The sequence below is a fragment of the Hypanus sabinus genome, chromosome 16 (assembly GCF_030144855.1).
Source record: "Hypanus sabinus isolate sHypSab1 chromosome 16, sHypSab1.hap1, whole genome shotgun sequence".
Classification (NCBI taxonomy): domain Eukaryota; kingdom Metazoa; phylum Chordata; class Chondrichthyes; order Myliobatiformes; family Dasyatidae; genus Hypanus; species Hypanus sabinus.
In genome coordinates this window covers 45,695,229-45,715,149 of record NC_082721.1, presented here as the reverse complement: position 1 = coordinate 45,715,149, position 19,921 = coordinate 45,695,229, and the positions used below count along the sequence as shown (strand labels likewise).

The 19,921-nt window shown below is 38.5% G+C and overlaps 1 protein-coding gene across 2 annotated transcripts in view; it reads left to right on the top strand.

Moving 5' to 3' along the window:
• LOC132406268 (E3 SUMO-protein ligase PIAS4-like) overlaps positions 1 to 11,579 on the top strand; it is a 143,521-nt gene extending 131,942 nt beyond the window's left edge. For both annotated transcript variants that reach the window (XR_009516120.1, XM_059991673.1), the window contains one exon: positions 9,671 to 11,579. Coding sequence is in view for 1 of the 2 variants with exons in the window: in XM_059991673.1 (XP_059847656.1) it covers positions 9,671 to 9,750 (80 nt within the window). In the remaining variant the exon portion in view is untranslated. The remainder of the gene's footprint in view (positions 1 to 9,670) is intronic.
• Positions 11,580 to 19,921: the final 8,342 nt, after the last annotated feature.

Here is a 19,921-nt window from a genome sequence, read left to right as displayed (position 1 = left end):
CTGCATCTAAAGCAACTGCCACACTCATTTCCTCCCTCTTTTGCGCTAAATGGATTATACTAAATAACCGGGTTACATTATCTGCCGATTGTCTATTTTTGATAAATCCTGTTTGATCCATATGCACTAATTTTGGTAAGCATTTAGATAATCTATTAGATAAGATTTTTGCTATTATTTTATAATCGGTGTTTAATAAAGAAATAGGTCTATATGATGCTGGTTTTAAAAGGTCTCTATCTTTTTTTGGCAATACTATTAAAATAGCTGTTGAAAAAGATTCTGGAAGTTTATGCGTTCTTTCCGCTTGATATATTAACTCCATAAAAGGAGGAATTAATAAATCTTTAAACTTTTTATAAAATTCAGGTGGAAAACCATCTTCTCCTGGAGATTTATTACTTTGAAGTGATCCCAAAGCTTCTTCAACTTCCTTCAATGTAAAAGGCGTATCTAATCCCTTCTGTTCTTCTGTATTTAATTTTGGAAGAGTTATTTGTGATAAAAATTCTTCTATCTTAACATCATCATTCTTTGATTCTGATTTATACAACTCAGAATAAAAATTCTTAAAAGCCTCATTAATTTCTAGAGGCTTATAAGTAATTTCATTCACTTTTGTTCGAATTGCATTTATTGTTTTGGAAATCTGATCTGTTTTTAACTGCCATGCAAGAACTTTATGTGATCTTTCACCTAGTTCATAATATCTCTGTTTAGTCCTCATAATTGCTTTTTCTGTTCGATATGTCTGGAGTGTATTATATTTTAACTTCTTATTAATAAGTTGTCTTTGTTTTTCTTCTGTCATATTTCTTTGAGATTCTTTTTCTAATTTTATAATCTCTTTTTCCAATTGATCTATTTCTATCATATATTCCTTCTTAATTTTAGAAGTATAACTTATTATCTGGCCTCTCAAATATGCTTTCATTTCTTCCCACAATATAAATTTATCATCAACTGAATGTAAATTTGTATCTAAAAAGAACTGAATCTGCTTTTTCATAAAATCACAAAAATCTTGATGTTTTAGTAGAATTGAATTAAATCTCCATCTATAAATTGATTCCTCTTTATCTATCATTATCATTGTCGTTATTAAAGGAGAGTGATCAGACAATATTCTTGCTTTATATTCCACATTTTTCACTCTATCTTGAGTATTTGTTGATAATAGGAAAAAATCTATCCTTGAGTATGTTTTATGTCTATTTGAATAGAATGAATAATCCCTTTCTTTTGGATTGATTCTTCTCCATATATCAATCAAATTTAAATCTTTCATCAATGATAGAGTTAATTTTGCTACTTTTGATTTTGTAATAGCCTTTGTTGATCTATCTAAAACTGGATCTAAACAAAAATTAAAATCTCCACCTATTAATATTTTATCATGTGCGTTAGCCAAATTCAAAAAGACCTCCTGTATAAATTTTACATCATTTTCATTTGGTGCATAAATATTCATAAGAGTCCATAGTTCTGAAAAAATTTGACAATGTATAATTAAATATCTTCCTGCCGAATCAGTTAATACATTTTGTATTTTAATTGGTAAATTTTTATTAACCAAAATTGCAACTCCTCTCGCCTTTGAGTTGAATGAAGCTGCAATAACATTTCCAACCCAGTCTCTTTTTAATTTCTGATGTTCTATATCCGTTAAATGAGTTTCTTGTAAGAAAGCTATATCTATTTTCATTTTTTTAATATATGTTAAATTTATTTTTCTTTTTATTGGTCCATTAAGCCCATTAACATTAAAACTTAAAAAATTCAATAGATTAGTCATTATTTTTAATTATGTTACTCCAATCTATAATAATACCTAATCTTTCAACTTTCATTGTATCCTGGGAAATCTTTTTAGAAGTCTCCATGTTGCTATGTGTGTCCCCACCAATCATCCAGACAAAAGAATAGAAGAAAAATAGAAAATAAAGAAAAAAACAAAATACCCCCCTACTAATGTTGTGAAAGAAAAAAACACAACATTACCCCCCCTCTATTGTACGGGTCATGGCAGTAGCCATGATTACACACGTGAATCCCGTAGTAACCGATTCAAAGCTCCCCAGCCCCCCCCCGCAACATAAAAAGTATATATATTAAAAAAAACATACTATTCTCAGTTATTATTTCTAAAATTTTACTTTTCTCCCTTATATCATCCTTAAATGTCCATCAGTTCCATTCGCTATCTCTGTCTTCATCTTTAACCATTACATTTAGAAGTCTCTATGTTTAATTAGCGAAGAGATGGGAGTTTTTGTGCGAACACCTCCGCTTCTCGATAATCAGGAAAAAATCTTTTTCCTTCCTCCAAAAAAATTATCAGTGTTGCTGGGTGACGCATTAAAAACTTATAACCTTTTTTCCATAAAACATTTTTAGCTGGATTGAATTCTTTCTTTCTCTTCAAAAGGTTATAACTTATATCAGGATAAAAAAGAACTGGTTTCTCTGCTATCATCAATGGACCTTTTCATCTTTTAGCACCTTGGGCAGCCGCCTTCAAAATCTTTTCTTTATCCTGGTATCTTAAACATCTTATCAAAATTGATCGTGGATTTTGATCATCTTGAGATCTTGGTCTTAAGGCTCTGTGCACCCTTTCAATCTCAATTGAAGTTTCTTCTCCCATTTCCAATTTTTCAGGAATCCATTTTTGAAAAAAATTTATTGGGTCTTCTCCTTTGGTACCTTCTTTAAGTCCAACAATTTTAATATTGTTGCGTCTACTAAAATTTTCGAGCTTATCAATTTTTCCCACGAGTTGTTTTCTTTCTGATGTCCAGGCATCATTATCATCTTCCATCTTCTTCATTCTTCCATCCATTTCTTCCACTTTGACTTCCAAATCTGTAATTTTCTTTTCCATTTTTTCTTGTTTCTTTGTCATTTTATCAAACATAGCCTCCATATTTATTATTTTTTCTTTAATTACTTTTTGGTTACTTTTAATTACTTTTAATACATTTAATTTATGCATTATTTGCCTCAATGTCTTTTTTGTATTTTCAGAGGAACTTTCATCTCCATCTTCGTCTGATTTTTCCAGAGAGTCCGACTCTCTCTCAGACTCACTTTCACTGTCGGTTTCAGTCGTTGCTGGGTTTTGTAGTTCTGGTTGCACTCGTTTGCGCATGCTCGTTCCTTTGCGCATGCGCAGTTCTCGTTGATCCTTTCCTTTAGAAATGGCCGATGCTGCCGCGGTGTGTGTGTTGTACCTGAGTCCGCGGTTCTTCAGTAGAAGTAGGCCTTGATTCTGTTCCAACTTGAGCGGTCTTCGCGGAAGTAGTTTTCTTCATCCTCTGTTTATGAGGCATAGCTTAAAACAATCCAGAGTAGTTTATGAGTAACCTTAAAAAAGTATTGATTGACTTTTCTTCACTTAAACATTAATTTATTAACTTTTTTACGGGAGGGCTGAGTTCCAGCATCTCGATCCTACGTCATCACGTGACATCCCCAGGTGATATTCCTGAGCTTGTTTGAGCAATGACTTTCTCGACCTCATCCACATAGGAGGAAGTCTGAGAGTGTTATCAAGAGGTTTCTGTGGAAACTGGTGCACCCTGGTCTACAGCAAAGAGCCTGTTGAACAGGTTGTTGAGGGGTTCCTTCCACCTGGTATTGTTATGATCCCAGCCCCCCTCCTTTGTGAGAATCGCAAGAGCACCCGTTGATTGGGGGGGGGGGTCAGTAGACCCAGGAAGTGAGAGAGAGAGAAAAACGTGCAAAATTGCATGTCCCGCCTGGGATACAGAATAAGATGCCAGCGACTATTGTCTCATGGAGACCACGTGAAAAGCCCTCGGGCAAGGTGGGCTGGTTGAGAGAGAGGTTGCATCATCCCAACCTGATTGACACCTGCGACCCCGTGAGGAAGTATAAAGGAGGGTCTCAGGGGGACAGCCCCTCAGACGCACCAAGAAGACACGAGACTGTTCCCACAGTAGCGGGAAGCCATTCTGAAGGAAGCCACGTGCGTTAGATTCCGGAATTGGAATCTGTGGCTGGAATCACAGAAAACCGCTTTAACTAACATCGGGGAGAGGAAACCAACGCTCCCCCGATTTCACGGAAGATTCTTCGAGACTCGGCAAGTTCTTTCTCTTCTCTTCCCCAATCTCTCTCTCTCGGTCGCCCCATGCAAAACCCAGCGATTTTCAAAGGGCTGAGGCCTGCAGACTTTCAGAGTGACTTTTATATTTCCAACGGACAATCTATTAACCCCCAGACACCAGCAGAGCTCACTTCTTAATGATGATTATCACTATACCTGCGCTTTAGATTGAATGTTGACGATGTGCACTATCCGAATGTATGTATTAACCCTGCTTTTGTGTCCCTTTATAAATAAAAATGTTTGAAAATAGTGACACCAGACTTCAACAGACCTCTCTATCTTTGCTGGTAAGTTATCCAGTTACGGGATACGTAACAGTATTAATGTTGTTATTTCATATGGCAGGTGTTTTTCTCTTCACATTTAATAACACTGAAGAACAACTTGGAGTTCTTAATGTCAGCATAGTGCTGGACCTTTTCTTATTTCTTCTCCCATCACTCATCCTGCATTCTACACAAGGCAGTCTGTGCCTGGCTCTGGAGGTATTTGAAGCGATCATATTTTAGTTTGGAGCTTATGTTGTTCTGCCACGTGATAAAGGCATTTTGCTTCACTGCCAGTATCTTGACAATAATGTTCTCATCATTTTCATTAAAGCGGTCGTGGCGATGCCTCTTTTTCAATCTGAGGACTGATAATTCTGATTCTATCACTACAGTTATAAACAAATCCCAATTTTGTGTTGTGTTTCCAGTGAGGGGTCCACGGGACATCAGCTTGTCATCAAAACTAGCTGCAAATTGCTCACGATGTTCAATTTGCTTCAGTTTTCCAATGTTAAAAATCTAAATGACTTTTGGCTTCTTGCGATACAGTGAACAAATCTGACCTGTCAGTGATCAGTCTCTGCACTGCACATAGCCCTAGCAATCTGAAATCAAAAATGTCCCACTTGTGTGACTGATGTCCCAGTACCCTGTTCCAAATTCTGAAGTTGTTTCCATCAGTAGTTTGTCACCAGGTGTTATTGCTTTCACAATGCAGTCAAGATCACTGTAAAAGTTTTCTTTGGCTTCATCGCTGCAGGTCATAGTAAATCCATACTCACTAATGACTGACGCAGCGAGAGAAATTGAAGGGAAAGCAAAACTTAATTAGCCATTCATTAATGCAGGTTGGAAGGTCTGGTGGTTAAAAAAGCAGTGAGTTTTTAATAACGAGCAATTCTGTGAGTTCTGTCCTAATTCTTTGCTCTGCCCTTCCAAAGCAAAAAAATCCAGTAAGCAGTAATTCTAAGGGCAGAGTTTATTGAGGGAGGTGAAGGGAGAATGGCCATACCTGTTAAAGTTGACAGGAAAGCAATTGTAACTCAAATAACCATGAATGTGCAGAGGAGTATTTCTGAACACACAACACATCAAATCTTGAAGTGGCTAGGCTACAGCAGCAGAAGACAATGAACATACACTCAGTGGCCACATTATTAGTTACTAGAGGTAAATAATAAAGCTGCCACTGACTGTATATCACAAACGGGAGATCACTGCACTGATCCTTGTAGAACATCACTTGAAACAGACTTCCATCCACAATAATACTCTTCCACCACTACCCTCTGACTTAAATGATCAAGGCATCTTGCATCCAATTTACCAACTTGTCATGGATCTGTTGTGGTATCTGGACCAGCCTACCACAAGTAACCCTGTCAATTTTTTAACCAAAATTTATGTAGCCAACATCGACTATGAATTATATTTGGACTATCATTTCTTTAAAAAAAAACCTCATATTTAAAACTAGGCCACACCTGCACAATCCAATGCTTCCAAATGCAAGTAAACCCTGTCCTTAACAGTTTTCTGTAATTAATCTGATGCAAGAGCCACTTGTCTGTAATTTTGTGGTTTGTCTCTGTTGCCTTTAAAGAAAGGAACAATATTGGCTATTATCTAGTCTTCTGAGACCTAACTCATAGCTAAAGAAGTACAAAGATCTCGGATGTCGAGCACCTTTACACTACGTAATATAACAAAAAAAAATTAACTCAGAATGGATCAATCATATGTGCGTTTATTTTACTTACAGCAAGGGAAGACTAGCACCACACAGGAGCTGGTGATAGCTTTGATAAAACAGCATAGTTACTCCTTTATACACAAGTTCAAGGATATGATGCATTCTGTAAGTCTGCTTGATCAGTGTATTTAGCATTCTTCCATCGGCATAATGTTACACGAGCGCTATTAGCAAAACACTATTATAAAAGTTCAAAGTTTAAAGTACATTTATTATCAAAGTATGTATAAATTACAAAACCTTGAGATTTATCACCCAAAATAACCCAATTTTAAAAAAGACCCAACACCCAATGCAGAGGAGGGGGGAGGGGAGCCACAAAACATGCAAACAATAAAAGCAGACAACACCATACAGAGTGAAATTGAGTGCATTGACCTGGAGCTGGAGTATGCCCATAGCCTCCATCTCAGTTCATCACACAGTAGGGCTAATCACAGTGAAGTTCACAGGTGTGAAGCCTGAAGCAGTCTCACAGCCTCAGTGCCATGGAAGAGTGAGCAGAATTGGCTTAACCCTTGCCTGCAGTCCTGACATGCTGCTTTTTCAGTCTATCTGGACCAACATTTAATTGTCCAAACACCAGGTCGTGCCTACACTAGGATACTGGCCCTGCTGCAGCGATACACTCTGGACCTGTACCCTGTGCACAGCCTGAGGCCATACATGATCTTTTCAAATCAGCTTGGCGCTTAGATCAATCTGACCTCACTCCTAATTTCGATGAACAGGCTCTGAAGCTTCTCTGCTCTGATTGCTTTCAAATTCGCTCATTCCAACTCCATCCCTGACTCCTTGACGTGCCCCAACCTTGCTCCGACCACTTCTCAAACGTTCCAACTTTGCATCACACTGCATACTTCAACCCTTGGGTCAGCCTCACTCTTCTTGCCTATTCATCGTTTGTGGTGATACTTTACCACATTACCACAGAAAAAGTGTTATTAATGGTATTCAGTTGTATTTTTTGCTTTGTGAACCACCACTATGCTGTCACCCTTCCTTAGTAGCACCATCTTAAGCAGGTTCTATTTTGTTAGACAAAAATGCCATTTTGTTAATACAAGTAAAATACATTTCTACATTGGTAAGGCCCCGACACTCTCTTCCCTTATGAACGGACCTCATATACAGTGTATATCTGACCTAACAATGGCAAGAGTAGAGAAGAATTCTGTTAATGGAGGTTAAAATCTGGTGGTTTTGTTATTCAACAAAATGTGTATAACTGACTCAGAACAGGATCAGATATTACAACAAGGTTGTGCAGTCTCATTTAGTGTGAGGCAATAGCTGGCAAGATGGATGTCGTTTGTGAAAAAAGCTTCTGATGAGAACAAACAGTACTGGTTTGGTCATATTGTAGTTTTTAATGAAGGAAAGTATCTCATCCAATACTGGAAGCAGATGAATGGACTGAGAGCACAGGATATTGAGGTAACGATGGTGTCCCAATGCATTGTGTATACTACTGCATGTAGCAAACAAGAGGAAATCTGCAGATGCTGGAAATTCAAGCGCAACAAACAAATGCTGGAGGAACTCAGCAGGCAAGGCAGCATCTATGGGGAAAAAAGTACAGTTGAAGTTTCATACCAAGACCCTTCGGCAGGACTACATATACTGCTACTATTAGAGTTCTGTAACTTCAAGTCTCAATATATGCCAAAAGATTATTATACATCCTCTGAACAAGAGTGTGCTAAATTTGGGACAAGTCAAAACTACAAATAAAAAGTCAAAATTACAGGGGTCAAAGTGCCAGGACAATTTTTGCGACTGTGATAATGTGTTTATAATTGACCTATGCTGCATAAATTTAATCAAAGGCTTGGAAAACAGTTTGGAGCCTTTTTGGAGCTCTTTACTGTTTGTCACGTTGCTCCTATTCAAATAAATATCAAGGGCAGTGAATGCCATTAATTAATCATTGAACAAATTTGAAAAAGAAAATGGACATTTCATTCTCAACTATTTTGTTTTAATGTTTACCCACTCATCATCTCCCCATTTTCATCTGTGTTTTGAAAGTTTTCTGTTAATGCACATTTTTGAAAACATTTAACAAACCTCTGATACTTTCTTCTACCCTTTTACTGTGGCATTATTTTTTTAAGGTTTTTTGTTTGCAGTGGAAGACCTAGATCTGAAATACAAACATGTATTTTCTATATTCATTATATTTCATATTCATGTGGTTGTACAGTTCCTTGTTCCTATTTGTGCCTATTCAGTAGCTATTTGAGAAGGGATGACAGATTGAGTCACTTTATAATTGCTTTGGTTTAACGTGAAGGTTTCATTGGAACATTTACGCTTCTATCCATCATCCATTTTGTGTTCTAAATTGATGTCTAATACTTAAATTTTCTTGGGGTAATCAGAATCACCGTCATGTGTCGTGAAATTTGTTAACTTGGAGGCAGCAGTACAATGCAATACATGATCATGTAGAAATAAATTGCAGTAAGTATACTGTATATGTATATTAAATAGATTTAAAATAGTGCAAAACAGCATTTTCTTTTAAAGTGAGGTGGTATTCATGGTTTCAATGTCCATTTAGGAATCATATGGTAGTGGGGAAGAAGCTGTTCCTGAATCGCTGAGTGTGTGCCTTCAGGCTTCTGCACCTCTCTTCTGAGGCACCACTCTTTGAAGATGTCTCGTATACTATGGAGGCTAGTATCCAAGATGGAGCTGACTAATTATACAACTTTCTGTAGCTTCTTTCAGTCCTGTGCAGTAGCCGCACCATAACGGGCACCGATGCAGCCTGTCAGAATGCTCTACACAGTACATCTATAAAAGTTTTCCAGTGACAAACCAAATCTCTTCAAACTCCTAATGAAATACAGCCGCTGTCATACCTTCTTTGTAGTTGCCTCGATATGTTGGGACCAGGTTAGATCCTCAGAGATCTTGACACCAGGAACTTGAAATTGCTCACTCTCTCCACTTCTGATCCCTCTGAGGATTGGTTAATCACATTCTTCTTCAAGAAAGGAGAGACTTATTTCCACACAGCTGATGTACGTATTTGATGTGCTCAAAGTGCCCAAATTTACCCAGCCTCAGATGCTCCTTTTCTTTCCTCTTTGTATGATGCTTTTTTTTCCCTCTCAGTTTAGCTCTGACTCTGACATGTCTGAGGATTTAATTTTGCATCTGGATCTGATACCATATTTTAGAGTTGGGTTTTATTGATCCTGCACTGATTGAAAGCTCAAGATAGAGGTAAAATTAACATTTTGAATAAGCATGAACTGGTAAGGGGAAATGTCCATGGAAAGTAGTGTGTGACTTTGAGGTATTTTTGAGGTAACAATGAGTGGATGAGGATACAGTAAAATTCCAGTCTAGCACTCCACACTGGTGGTGTTGGATTGACGTTTAATGGGTTATTATGTTTCGGAAAGCCACTGTATTGGAAAAAAGTTCTCTGCAAATGGAAGTCTTTATACACAGCATTTTTGTACCTGACTCACCAGTTGTCAATTTTATATTTTACAGATTCCAGCAACAATCAGTTTAGTAATCCTGCAAATGGCAAAAGTGATGTGGACATTATCGACCTGACTGTAGACTGTTAATAAGGAGGATCAGCTGTTCAAAAAGAATGTTACTGTGAATGTTGGAGAGAGTTCAACAAACATGAAGGACGCATTATGGAAAGATCCATTGAAAGAAGTCTACCTCTGACATTGTAGGCTTTACTTTCATTGAGGCCCTCCAGCCATACCTACCTCTTGAAAGGATTAGTACAGTAAAAGATGACAAATGGTCTGTTTGGAGAAATGCTGCTCCTGAAGGGTGCATTGTTGTAGATGTGAAGGACGGATACATAGTTTATAAATTGTTTGGAGAAACGAGTACAGTACCCCATAGTTGGATTGCTTTTAAATTCTGCTGTATTAACTGCTGAACAAACATTGATACCTGGTCATGTTCTTGTTCTTAGAATGAAGCATATAGGAACAAAGTTTAACTGGCTTCTCCTGTTAATTGCTTTCATTTTTAATTTCCAAAGCAAGTGCTTGCGTCATGGAAACCGAAGAGTTTATAAGTTGATTTTAGAAGCTGAAACATTTTGGGTTAGTGGTGTATGCTAGCCCTTTTCCATTTCGCTGTTTGATTCTAAACACCTTGCAAATATATTAGTATTGGTTAAAACTGAGGTAGCTATAGACAAACAGTGTTGATTACAACTTTAGTTTAAACAGGTAGTTTGGAGGTGCAAAAAAACTTGCCTACTTAATCCTTTTCCCACTACCTTGCAAAAATGGTAAGTTTCCAGGAAAGTATGACATGAGTGTAAGTGCTACTCTCAAGATGGGAAGGCTTGAGAGAGGAGTGTTTTGAGTGTTTTGCATTTATGAATCTCTTAAGATTTTAAGTTCGGCTAACTGGATGGAAAGATTTTGAAATTTGACTGCATCCTCCATTATCACTGCAGGAAAATAGTAATACAAAATAAAAACTACAAAGAATATCCAATCCAAAGATTCAATACTTGAAATTTTCTTCCTGAAAAGGGTGCAAACATGGAGGCTCCTTTTTTTTGATGGAGTAGTATTCCTTGTCAACTACACTGCCCATATTTATTATCGTTTAATTTTCCAAACTTATGGGCACCACATTAGAAAACATTGAGATTGTGTGGATCAATGAGTAGATTTTGCCAGTGCATTTTCTGTTCGTTTCCACCATGAAGCACTCTAGAATTATGCAAGGAGGCTGCCCTATTTTTTTTTCCTTCCTTGGACAGGAAAATTTGCTGATAAGGAATCCAAATACTAGTCCAAGTTTGACTTGAACATTATTGAGCCCATTACTTTGGTGCTCTAGCTACTGATGTACCACATGGTTGACAGTTGTTATTCCTTTGTTACTTTGAATATGTTGCTGTACAAAGTTGTACATATTATATAGTTTATTTAGTTTATTTGTAACACTCAAATTAGTTATGTCACAATGCAGATTCCAAATGAATTGTTTGAGCAACAAGCAGATCTTTGGGGTATTTTACATATCAGGTTCATCACTGATTCCTATAGTTATTGTGATGTGAAAAAAATTGAACATTGCTAACAATTACTTTTTCAGCAGTTAAATGAGAATTAATCCTGGAAAATTTAGATTTACTGCATAAAGATTCTGAAGAGAAATTATTTAGGTTAATTAATTTTTGCCTGTCTCCGATTCCATGTACTGTATTGGCATTATTTCTGTTAAAACCGTAAATCACTTTGGGTGAGTTTACTACTTTGACAGAAAATTTTACCTGTCATCTGGTTATTAAAATGAAATATGGTCAAGCAAATTTATTTTACAATAACAATGGTTTGCACCATGATTTTCATGTGAATATCAGTGTTTATGCTATTGTCTCTGCCATTAAATTAAAGCTTTGGATCACTAATATTTCTGCCTAATTCTTTTGTTTCAAATTAATGCACGTTTGGTTGGAAGGTAGACAATTAAATGTAATGAATGGTGAAACTAGGCAGCTAATTAAAATATTTGTTTTAATTATCCTATGTACCTTTATTGAAATCCTTGTTATTTTAGAGCATTTCTTCAAACTAAAAACAAAATGCACAAACATAAAAGCTTCATAATGTTTCTAAGAAATTCCACATAACTGTTGAAACTTTGGAAGTTTGTTGTGGAATAGAATAAATGAATTTCTGGAAGGTTTTACTTTAAACTGAATAAAATCACATAGTAAGACTGAATATCACAAAACCTGAAGATCTTTTGCCAGTTTTTGTGGACAGTTTCACATACTGCTCCAATGATCAGATCAACAACAACCATAAAACTCCCAACAGTCTGCTTTGTGACTGTTCAGAAATCCCACTGTTTGGGAATTAGGCTCTTGTGGCCCCGATAACCACACACACTTTAAAGTTATTCTACTGTATACATTTTTTTAATTGAGAATGTATTAGTAAATTAATTGGAATAACATCTATATTCTGGGAATTCTGCATGGCAAACAACTCTCATTCAACCACTTCTGGGTAAATTTGAAAAGGTTCATCAAATTTTAGAGGTTTAATGAAAGTCCTGGACTGTTGTGAAAGTCTGCTTCTTTATTTATTTTCCTTTAGGGTTATGTATATCATTCTGGCCAATGTATGAGCCAGATCCACCATTGTGGTTGACTCTTAACTGTTCTCTGCAATAGCCAAGCAAACCACTTTAGTTCAGGGAACATTTATGGATGGTGAGTGGGCTGGGTTGTATTTGGTTCAAATCATACTGAGTGTACTTACAGACCAATAGCTACCCTAGTAGATTCAATAAGCTGTGAGTAAGCTTCAGGTGATTCAAATAATCAAATGCATTTCAAAATCTTTAAAAGACTTTAAAGTTGAATTAATTTGTATAACTGAAATTAATTTGAATTAAAACAAGATACTAAAGTAGAATGTGTGGTAAAATGAACATTTATCTGTAGCTACACACAAAATGCTGGTGGAACACAGCAGGTCAGGCAGCATCTATGATAAAGAGACACTGTCGACAGGACTGACAAAGGGTCTCGGCCAGAAATACTGCTTCTCCTTATAGATGCTGCCTGGCCTGCTGTGTTCCACCAGCATTTTGTGTGTGTTGCTTGAATTTCCAGCATCTGCAGATTTCCTCGTGTTTGATTCATCTGTAACTACCTCTTCAATCCTGATCAGTGACTTGTTCAAATGAATGAGCAAGGGGATTCACACAAAAGGGGCATTAAGAGGCTGAATAGGTCACTTATCCAGTTCCACATAGTTTAGCTTCATCATGTGACTTAGTGCTGAGTCCTGTATCAGAGCAGGTCAAGTGAGTCAGCATCAGATCTCCAGCAACACAAAAATGCTGGAGGAACTCAGCATCTATGAAAACAGTCAACATTTCAGGCCAAACCTTTTCATCAAGACAGGAAAGGAAGTGGTCAGAAGCCATAAATAGATGGGAGGAGAGGAAGGAGTACAAACTGGCAGTTTAGGTGAGAGGGTGGGGAGGGAATAGACGGAAGAGATAAAGGTCTGAAGGGAAAGGAAGCTGATAGGACAGTGGACTATGGAAGGAAAGGAAGGGGGGGAACTAGAGGGAGGAGATGGTAAGAGAAGAGAGGATAACCAGAACAGAGAAGAGAAAACAAGGGAGGGGCAGAATCTGGAGAAATCAATGTTCATGCCAACATCTTGGAGGCTACCCTGATGGAATATGAGATGTTGCTCCTCCAACTGAAGTTTGGACTGATTAGGCAGCAGAGGAGGCCATGAACAGACAAGCCAGACTGGGAAAGAAGTTGAATTGAAATGGGGGTCACCTTAAGATTTACCACTAACACCCACCTTTTATGACCGAATCAAGAGAATTTCAAGACAATTTACAGAATAAGCTTTAAACCTTACTCCTCTTCGAACATAGAACAGTACTGCACCGGGGGGGGGGGGGGGGGGGGGGTATAAACGAGCCAGAAAAAAACTAAAGAAAGAAAGGGCAAAGTATTCGATACAAACATCAAGAGCAAGAGGATAACTGGGGAGAGGGTGGGATCACAAGGATAAAGGGGGGAAACATTTGCTTGGATGCAGAGAATGTGAGTGAGGTACTTAATAAGTACCTTGCTTCAGTATTTATCGAGGAAAAGGATATGGAGGACCAGAAGATCAGTGCTGAGTGTATAAATATGTTAGGGCATTTAGAGATCAAGGAAGATGTAGATGGGTGGATTAGTAAGTGTGTACGATACCAACTTTGGTGGAGTTGTGGATAGTGTTGAAGACTGGCAAAGAATACAGTGCTATGTAGATCAGTTGTAGATATGGGCAGAGAAATAACAGATGAAATTTAACCCTGATAAATGTGAGGTGTTGCGCCTTGGTAGGGCAAATGCAAGCAGTGTTGCTGAACAGAGAGATCTTGGGGTTCAAATTCATAGCTCATTGGTAGATACTTTCACACTACATTTGTTATAGACACAAGAGGTGCTGCAGAAGCTGGGAATCTAGAGCAATGCACACAATGTGCTGGAGGAGCTCAGCAGGTCAGGCAGCATCTATGGATGGGAATAATCAGCTGAAGTTTTGGGCCGAGACCCTTCATATTAGTTTGATAGAGTGTTTGGTGACACGACGAACCTCTGTAACCTTCGAAGGAAGTAAAGTTGCTGATGTACATTTCTTTCCATTGCTTTTATGTGTTGTGCCCAGGATAGATCATTCAATATGTTAATGCCCATGAATTTAAAGCTGCTGACTCTCTGCACAACTGATTTCCCCCAAGGTAGACTAATGTATATTTTTCTCCCGAAGTTAACAATAAGTTCTAGTTTTACCGATGTTGAGTGATAAGATGTTGTGGCTTGTGTACACTGACTAAGGTCAGGACTTCCACTGCTGTCTATCCAGTCCCTGGAACCCCCTCCATCAGACCTGGGTAGTTTGGTCCCATCCAGTATCGGCTAGTTGCTTGGGCCACACAGACCAGGGATCCAGTTAAACCCAGTCCTTTCCTACCCAGGTCAACTTGAGACACAGACATTCAGGCTGGTCATAACAAATGAAGGTCGCAAGGTTGTCACTATATAACACACTGGGGTACAGTAATGACCGGCACAAAGCTTTCACTTCAATTCTTCAATGCAGCCCTAATGGATCCAGCTCTCCTGATGGCAATAACTACAATTTAAAATGCAATTTTTCCAACAGCAGTGGTGCGCAAAAAAGAAAAGATAATTTGAATTACCAATCGGCCTTCCTCTGATGTCCTTCTGTTTGAAGCGGATGTATCTGAGAACGGAAGGATTTCCAGATAAAGCTGATGATGTGAAACGTTGTTTTCTGAGTGTGCATGGAGAGGAAATGTGACCAGCTTCCTGATAGTAAAGTGGGGCTTCTTTACCTCTGAGAGGAAGGTATTAAATGCTAGCTATTCAAAGAGCACTGGGGTTATGATTTTTTCTGCTACCTTTTAAAATATAATAGGATGTCTCCACGGTGCTTTTAAAATTCATTTTATTCAACTGACAGACCATTGAATCATAGAAAGGTTCCAGTGCAGAAGGCCATTCAGCCCATTGTATTTACACCAGCTCTCAACCAGAGCAATTCACTAACTCCTCCTGGCCTTTTCTCCACAGCCTTGCAATTCTTTCTCCAAAATGGATTTATCCACTTCCCTCATGAAGGCTACAATGGAATCTCCTTCCACCACACTTGTAGGAAATGTAATCCCAATTCCAACTATGTGCTGTGCAAAATGTTTATCCTCATGTCACTCCTGGATTTTTCCCCTTTATATTATTCGCCATCTCAGTCTTCAGCTCCCCCATGAATGAAGACTGCCTGCCATATTCCATTTTGCCCAGACCTTTCAAAATATTTACATCAGGTTCCCCCTCACACTTACCTTCTCTGAAGCAAACAGACCCAGCTTCTATCCTTATAATCATCCCAGGACCAATCTCATAAATCTTTCTGGACCTTCTCCATTTCTTTCACATTCTTTCTTTAATGAGGTGAACAATATTTCATAAAGATTGAGCATGATTTCCCTTCTAGATAAAAACTGGTATATGTTAGTCTTATTGCCACCTTTTTTTTGTAATTTGTTTTGTTATTGAAGTTCATCATCAAACATTTCCATAAGGTGTATTTCAGACATTGTACGTATATATCATATATATCACAAATCTCCACATAGTATTTTTCTGAGGTATACAATTATAGAAAAGAGTGGAAAGAAAAAAACTATGTACAAGAAGGGAGTGGTCTTTTTTTGTACAACATACTCATTGATTTGTGAGAATAAAATCAGGCCTATGAGGCATTATGTAGTTAAACCATTTTTCCCAGTATGAATCAAACTGTTCCAGCTTATGATTAACAGATGCTGTTATCTTCTCCATTTTCAATGACTAGTGCATCCAAACCTGCAGGCCCTTCTGCTTCCACACATCTCTAAGAACAATATCCTTTGTCTTTCCTTGTCTCTACTACTCCTACCAACATGCAGCACCTTTCATTTCCCTGCATCAAATTTTGCCAGCTGCTCATCTGCCCATTCCACCAGCCTGCTGCAGTTTATCACTGTCCTCCTAGTAGTTTGCAAATTGATAGATCTTTTAACATCCACAAGTTGTGGCTTATAACCATGAGCCTCTCACCACACCCCCAAATCTAAGCCATTAATATAGACCAAAAAGCACCAATACAAATACCAATCCCTGGTTAACACCACCATTCACATTTCTCCAGTTCCAACACAACTGTTCACTGCAGCCCTCTGTTTCCTGCTTTGTACCCATGCTCCCCTTTAAGCTTCAATTTGCTGCAAGTCCGTCATGCAGTAAAACCTTCTGGAAAGCCCATATTCCCATCTACCCCATCCTAGTTCATCAAAAACATTTTATCAAATTGGTCAGTTTGCCCCTGACAAATCTGTGCTCGGTAACTAATCATTCTCCTCCTGTCCCTGATCAATGTTTGGAGAAACGTCCATGTCACTGAGATTAAATTGTTTGGGTTATAGTTGCCAAACTTAGTTCCTTGTTTGAAGGGTAAAACAATCTTACAATCGTACTGTCCAGTGTCTGATACCACTCCTGTATCCAAAGGGCATTAAAAGATTATGGTCAGTACCCCAGCACCTTCCTTCTTTGCTTTTCATCCAATCTGGTTTTGGTGTCTTACCTACTTATAACTTCAGCCAAAGAATTTATCTTCCTATTTACATTGGCTCCTTTCTCACATACTCATGGCAGTTTTACTTATTTTCACTTCTCCCTTTTGTGAACCTACTTCGTGCAGCCCAAAACTTGTTTTGCTCTGTCATCCATAAGTAAATAAAGCGTATGTCTTTCCTCATTCAGGGAGGTCTGAATTAGTTTGTTCTTCCTCTGCTCCATGGGGAAATGTTCAACGATCTGTCTTAAAGGCACATTGTCCCACTATTGCTGTGCCTATCACCTTTGTGGCTCCAATTTACCTTTGCCATTGAAACATAGCAATGCATTTGCTTTGACTTATAATTAACTTATATAATAAGATAATTTACTCAATGTCAACAGTACAGACGGCAGTGTGGCCCATGCTTCTAGGATTTTTTGTTGTACAATGTAAATCACCACGGTCAATGCACAACACACCCTTTCAACAAACCTTCCACAACCTTTGCTTTATTGTTCAGATGCAATGATTTTTAGTTAGCCAACTACAGATTACAATTAAATAACTGACTTAACTATAAGATAAAAGAATTCAAGTCTGAAAGTCAGTTGAATCATCTTTGTCTATGGCCCATGCTTTCCATGGTCCCCGCCAAGCTAGTCCCACTTGCCTGTGTTTGGTCCATCTCCCTCCTATCCATGTAGTAATCCCAAGTCTTTTAAATGTTATTTTACCTGCCTGAACCAATTCCTCTAGCAGCTCAATCCATATAAGTACTATCCTCTGCATGAAGAAGCTGCCGCTCAAGTCTGTTTTGTATCTTCCACCTTTCTCCATAAACCTATGCCCCGTAGCTTTTAGTTCCCCTTTGCTGGAAGAAAAATTATGTGAATCCACTTTTATCTATATCCCTCTTATGTTATGTAGCTCTATAAGGTCACCCTATAATCTTCTGCTTTCCAAGGAGTAGTCTTAGCCTGTCTAAGCATTCCCTATAACTCAGGCCAGTGAGTCCTGCTAGCATCCTTGTAAATATTCTCTGCGCTCTTTCAAGTTTAGTTATGTACTCTGATAACAGAGTTACCAAAATTTAACAATATACAGAGTGCAGTCACACCGACATCTTACTGAAACATAAAGTCCCAGTTTCTAAAATCAGTGACATGTCGGAAAAGGCCAGCATGTCAAATGCATTCTTCATTGACCTGGCTACTCATTTTTAGTGAAGTATGTACTTGTACTTCTAGGACTCCTACAAAACACCTACTGTTCATTGTGAATGCACTACCCTGGCTTGATTTCTCAAAATACAACACTTCACACTTATCCAACATATCCTAACTTCTGAAGCTTTATATACCGTTCTTTTTTCTTCTTGATTAAATTCGTCACCTCTCTGGACATCCCAGGCTCTCTTATATTTCCATCCCTGTTCTTGTCACCACATGGCCCAACTGCAGAGCAAGAGACACTGATAGTTCACAGACTTTAATGCGAACAGTGTTAGAGGGAAAAGAAAACAACAAATGCTGGGCCAAACAGGGCCATTAACTAAAACTCTCAAATGGAAAACGAAGCCGACACTACAGAAGAACAACTAAGAATAAAACAAATACCACTAGTCTTCATGGACAGTTGACGCGACAGTCCAATTTCTCAGGCAAAGCGGAATGCAAACAGGCAGCGAAGCATTACTGTGTCCAAGTCTCGACAAATACTATACCGGAATGAATGGAGTTAAATACTATCACATGAAATAATAATTAGCTGACATGTGCATATTCATGAGCACAATTGCTGAATCTGCTGTGCTGCCAAATCCATGGGTGGGACTGTTCTTCCTTCTAACAGGAACATACCTTTCCTGTACTCTGTGCAATTGATCTTAAACACCCTCCACATATCCGATGTGGAACAGAGAAAATTAATGCTTCTTAATTTCTGCCTAATGCCCTCATATTTTGCTCTACTGAAATTTGGACCGTACCTATCTTGATCTGTAGCTATCCTGAAAGTTGAGGAGTTAGAAACATAGAAACATAGAAACGTTTGTAGATAACCTACAGCACAATACAGTTCCTTCGGCCCACTAAGCTGTGCCGAACATGTACTTACTTAGAAATTACCTAAGGTTACCCATAGCCCTCTATTTTACTAAGCTCCATGTACCTATCCAGGAGTCTTTTAAAAGACCCTGTTGTATTCGCCTCCACCACCGTCATCGGCAGCTCATTCCATGCACTCACCACTCTCTGCATAAATAAACTTACCCCCTGACATCTCCTCTGTACCTAATTCCAAGCACCTTAAAACTGTGCCCTCTCGTTCTAGCCATTTCAGCCCTGGGAAAAAGCCTCTGACTATCCATGTGATCAATGCCTCTCATCATTTTATACACCTCTGTCAAGTCACCTCTCATCCTCCGTCGGTCCAAGGAGAAAAGGCCGAGTTCACTCAACCTATTCTCATGAGGCAAGTTCCCCGATCCAGGCAACATCCTTGTAAATCTCCTCTGCACCCTTTCTATGGCTTCCACATCCTTCCTGTAGTGAGGTGACCAGAACTGAGCACAGTACTCCGTGGGGTCTGACCAGGGACCTATGTAGCTGCAACATTACCTCTTGGCTCTTAAACTCAATCCACGATTGATGAAGGCCAATGCACCGTATGCCTTCTTAACCACACAGTCAACCTGTACAGCAGCTTTGAGCGTCCTATGGACTCAGACCTCAAGATCCCTCTGATCCTCCACACTGCCAAGAGTCTTACCATTAATACTATATTCTGCCATCATATTTGACCTATCAAAATGAACCACCTCACACTTATCTGGGTTGAACTCCATCTGCCACTTCTCAGCCCAGTTTTGCATCCTATCAATGTCCCACTGTAACCTCTGACAGCCCTCCACACTATCCGCAACACCCCAAACTTCTGTGTCATCAGCAGATTTACTAACCCATCTCTCCACTTCATCATCCAGGTCGTTTATAAAAATGACCTGTTGTGGTCAGTTTTTCCTAATTGTACACTCACTGAAAGGTCAGAAACCTGGCTGGGCCCATTACTCAACACCAAGCCTAGTACAGAACCCCTT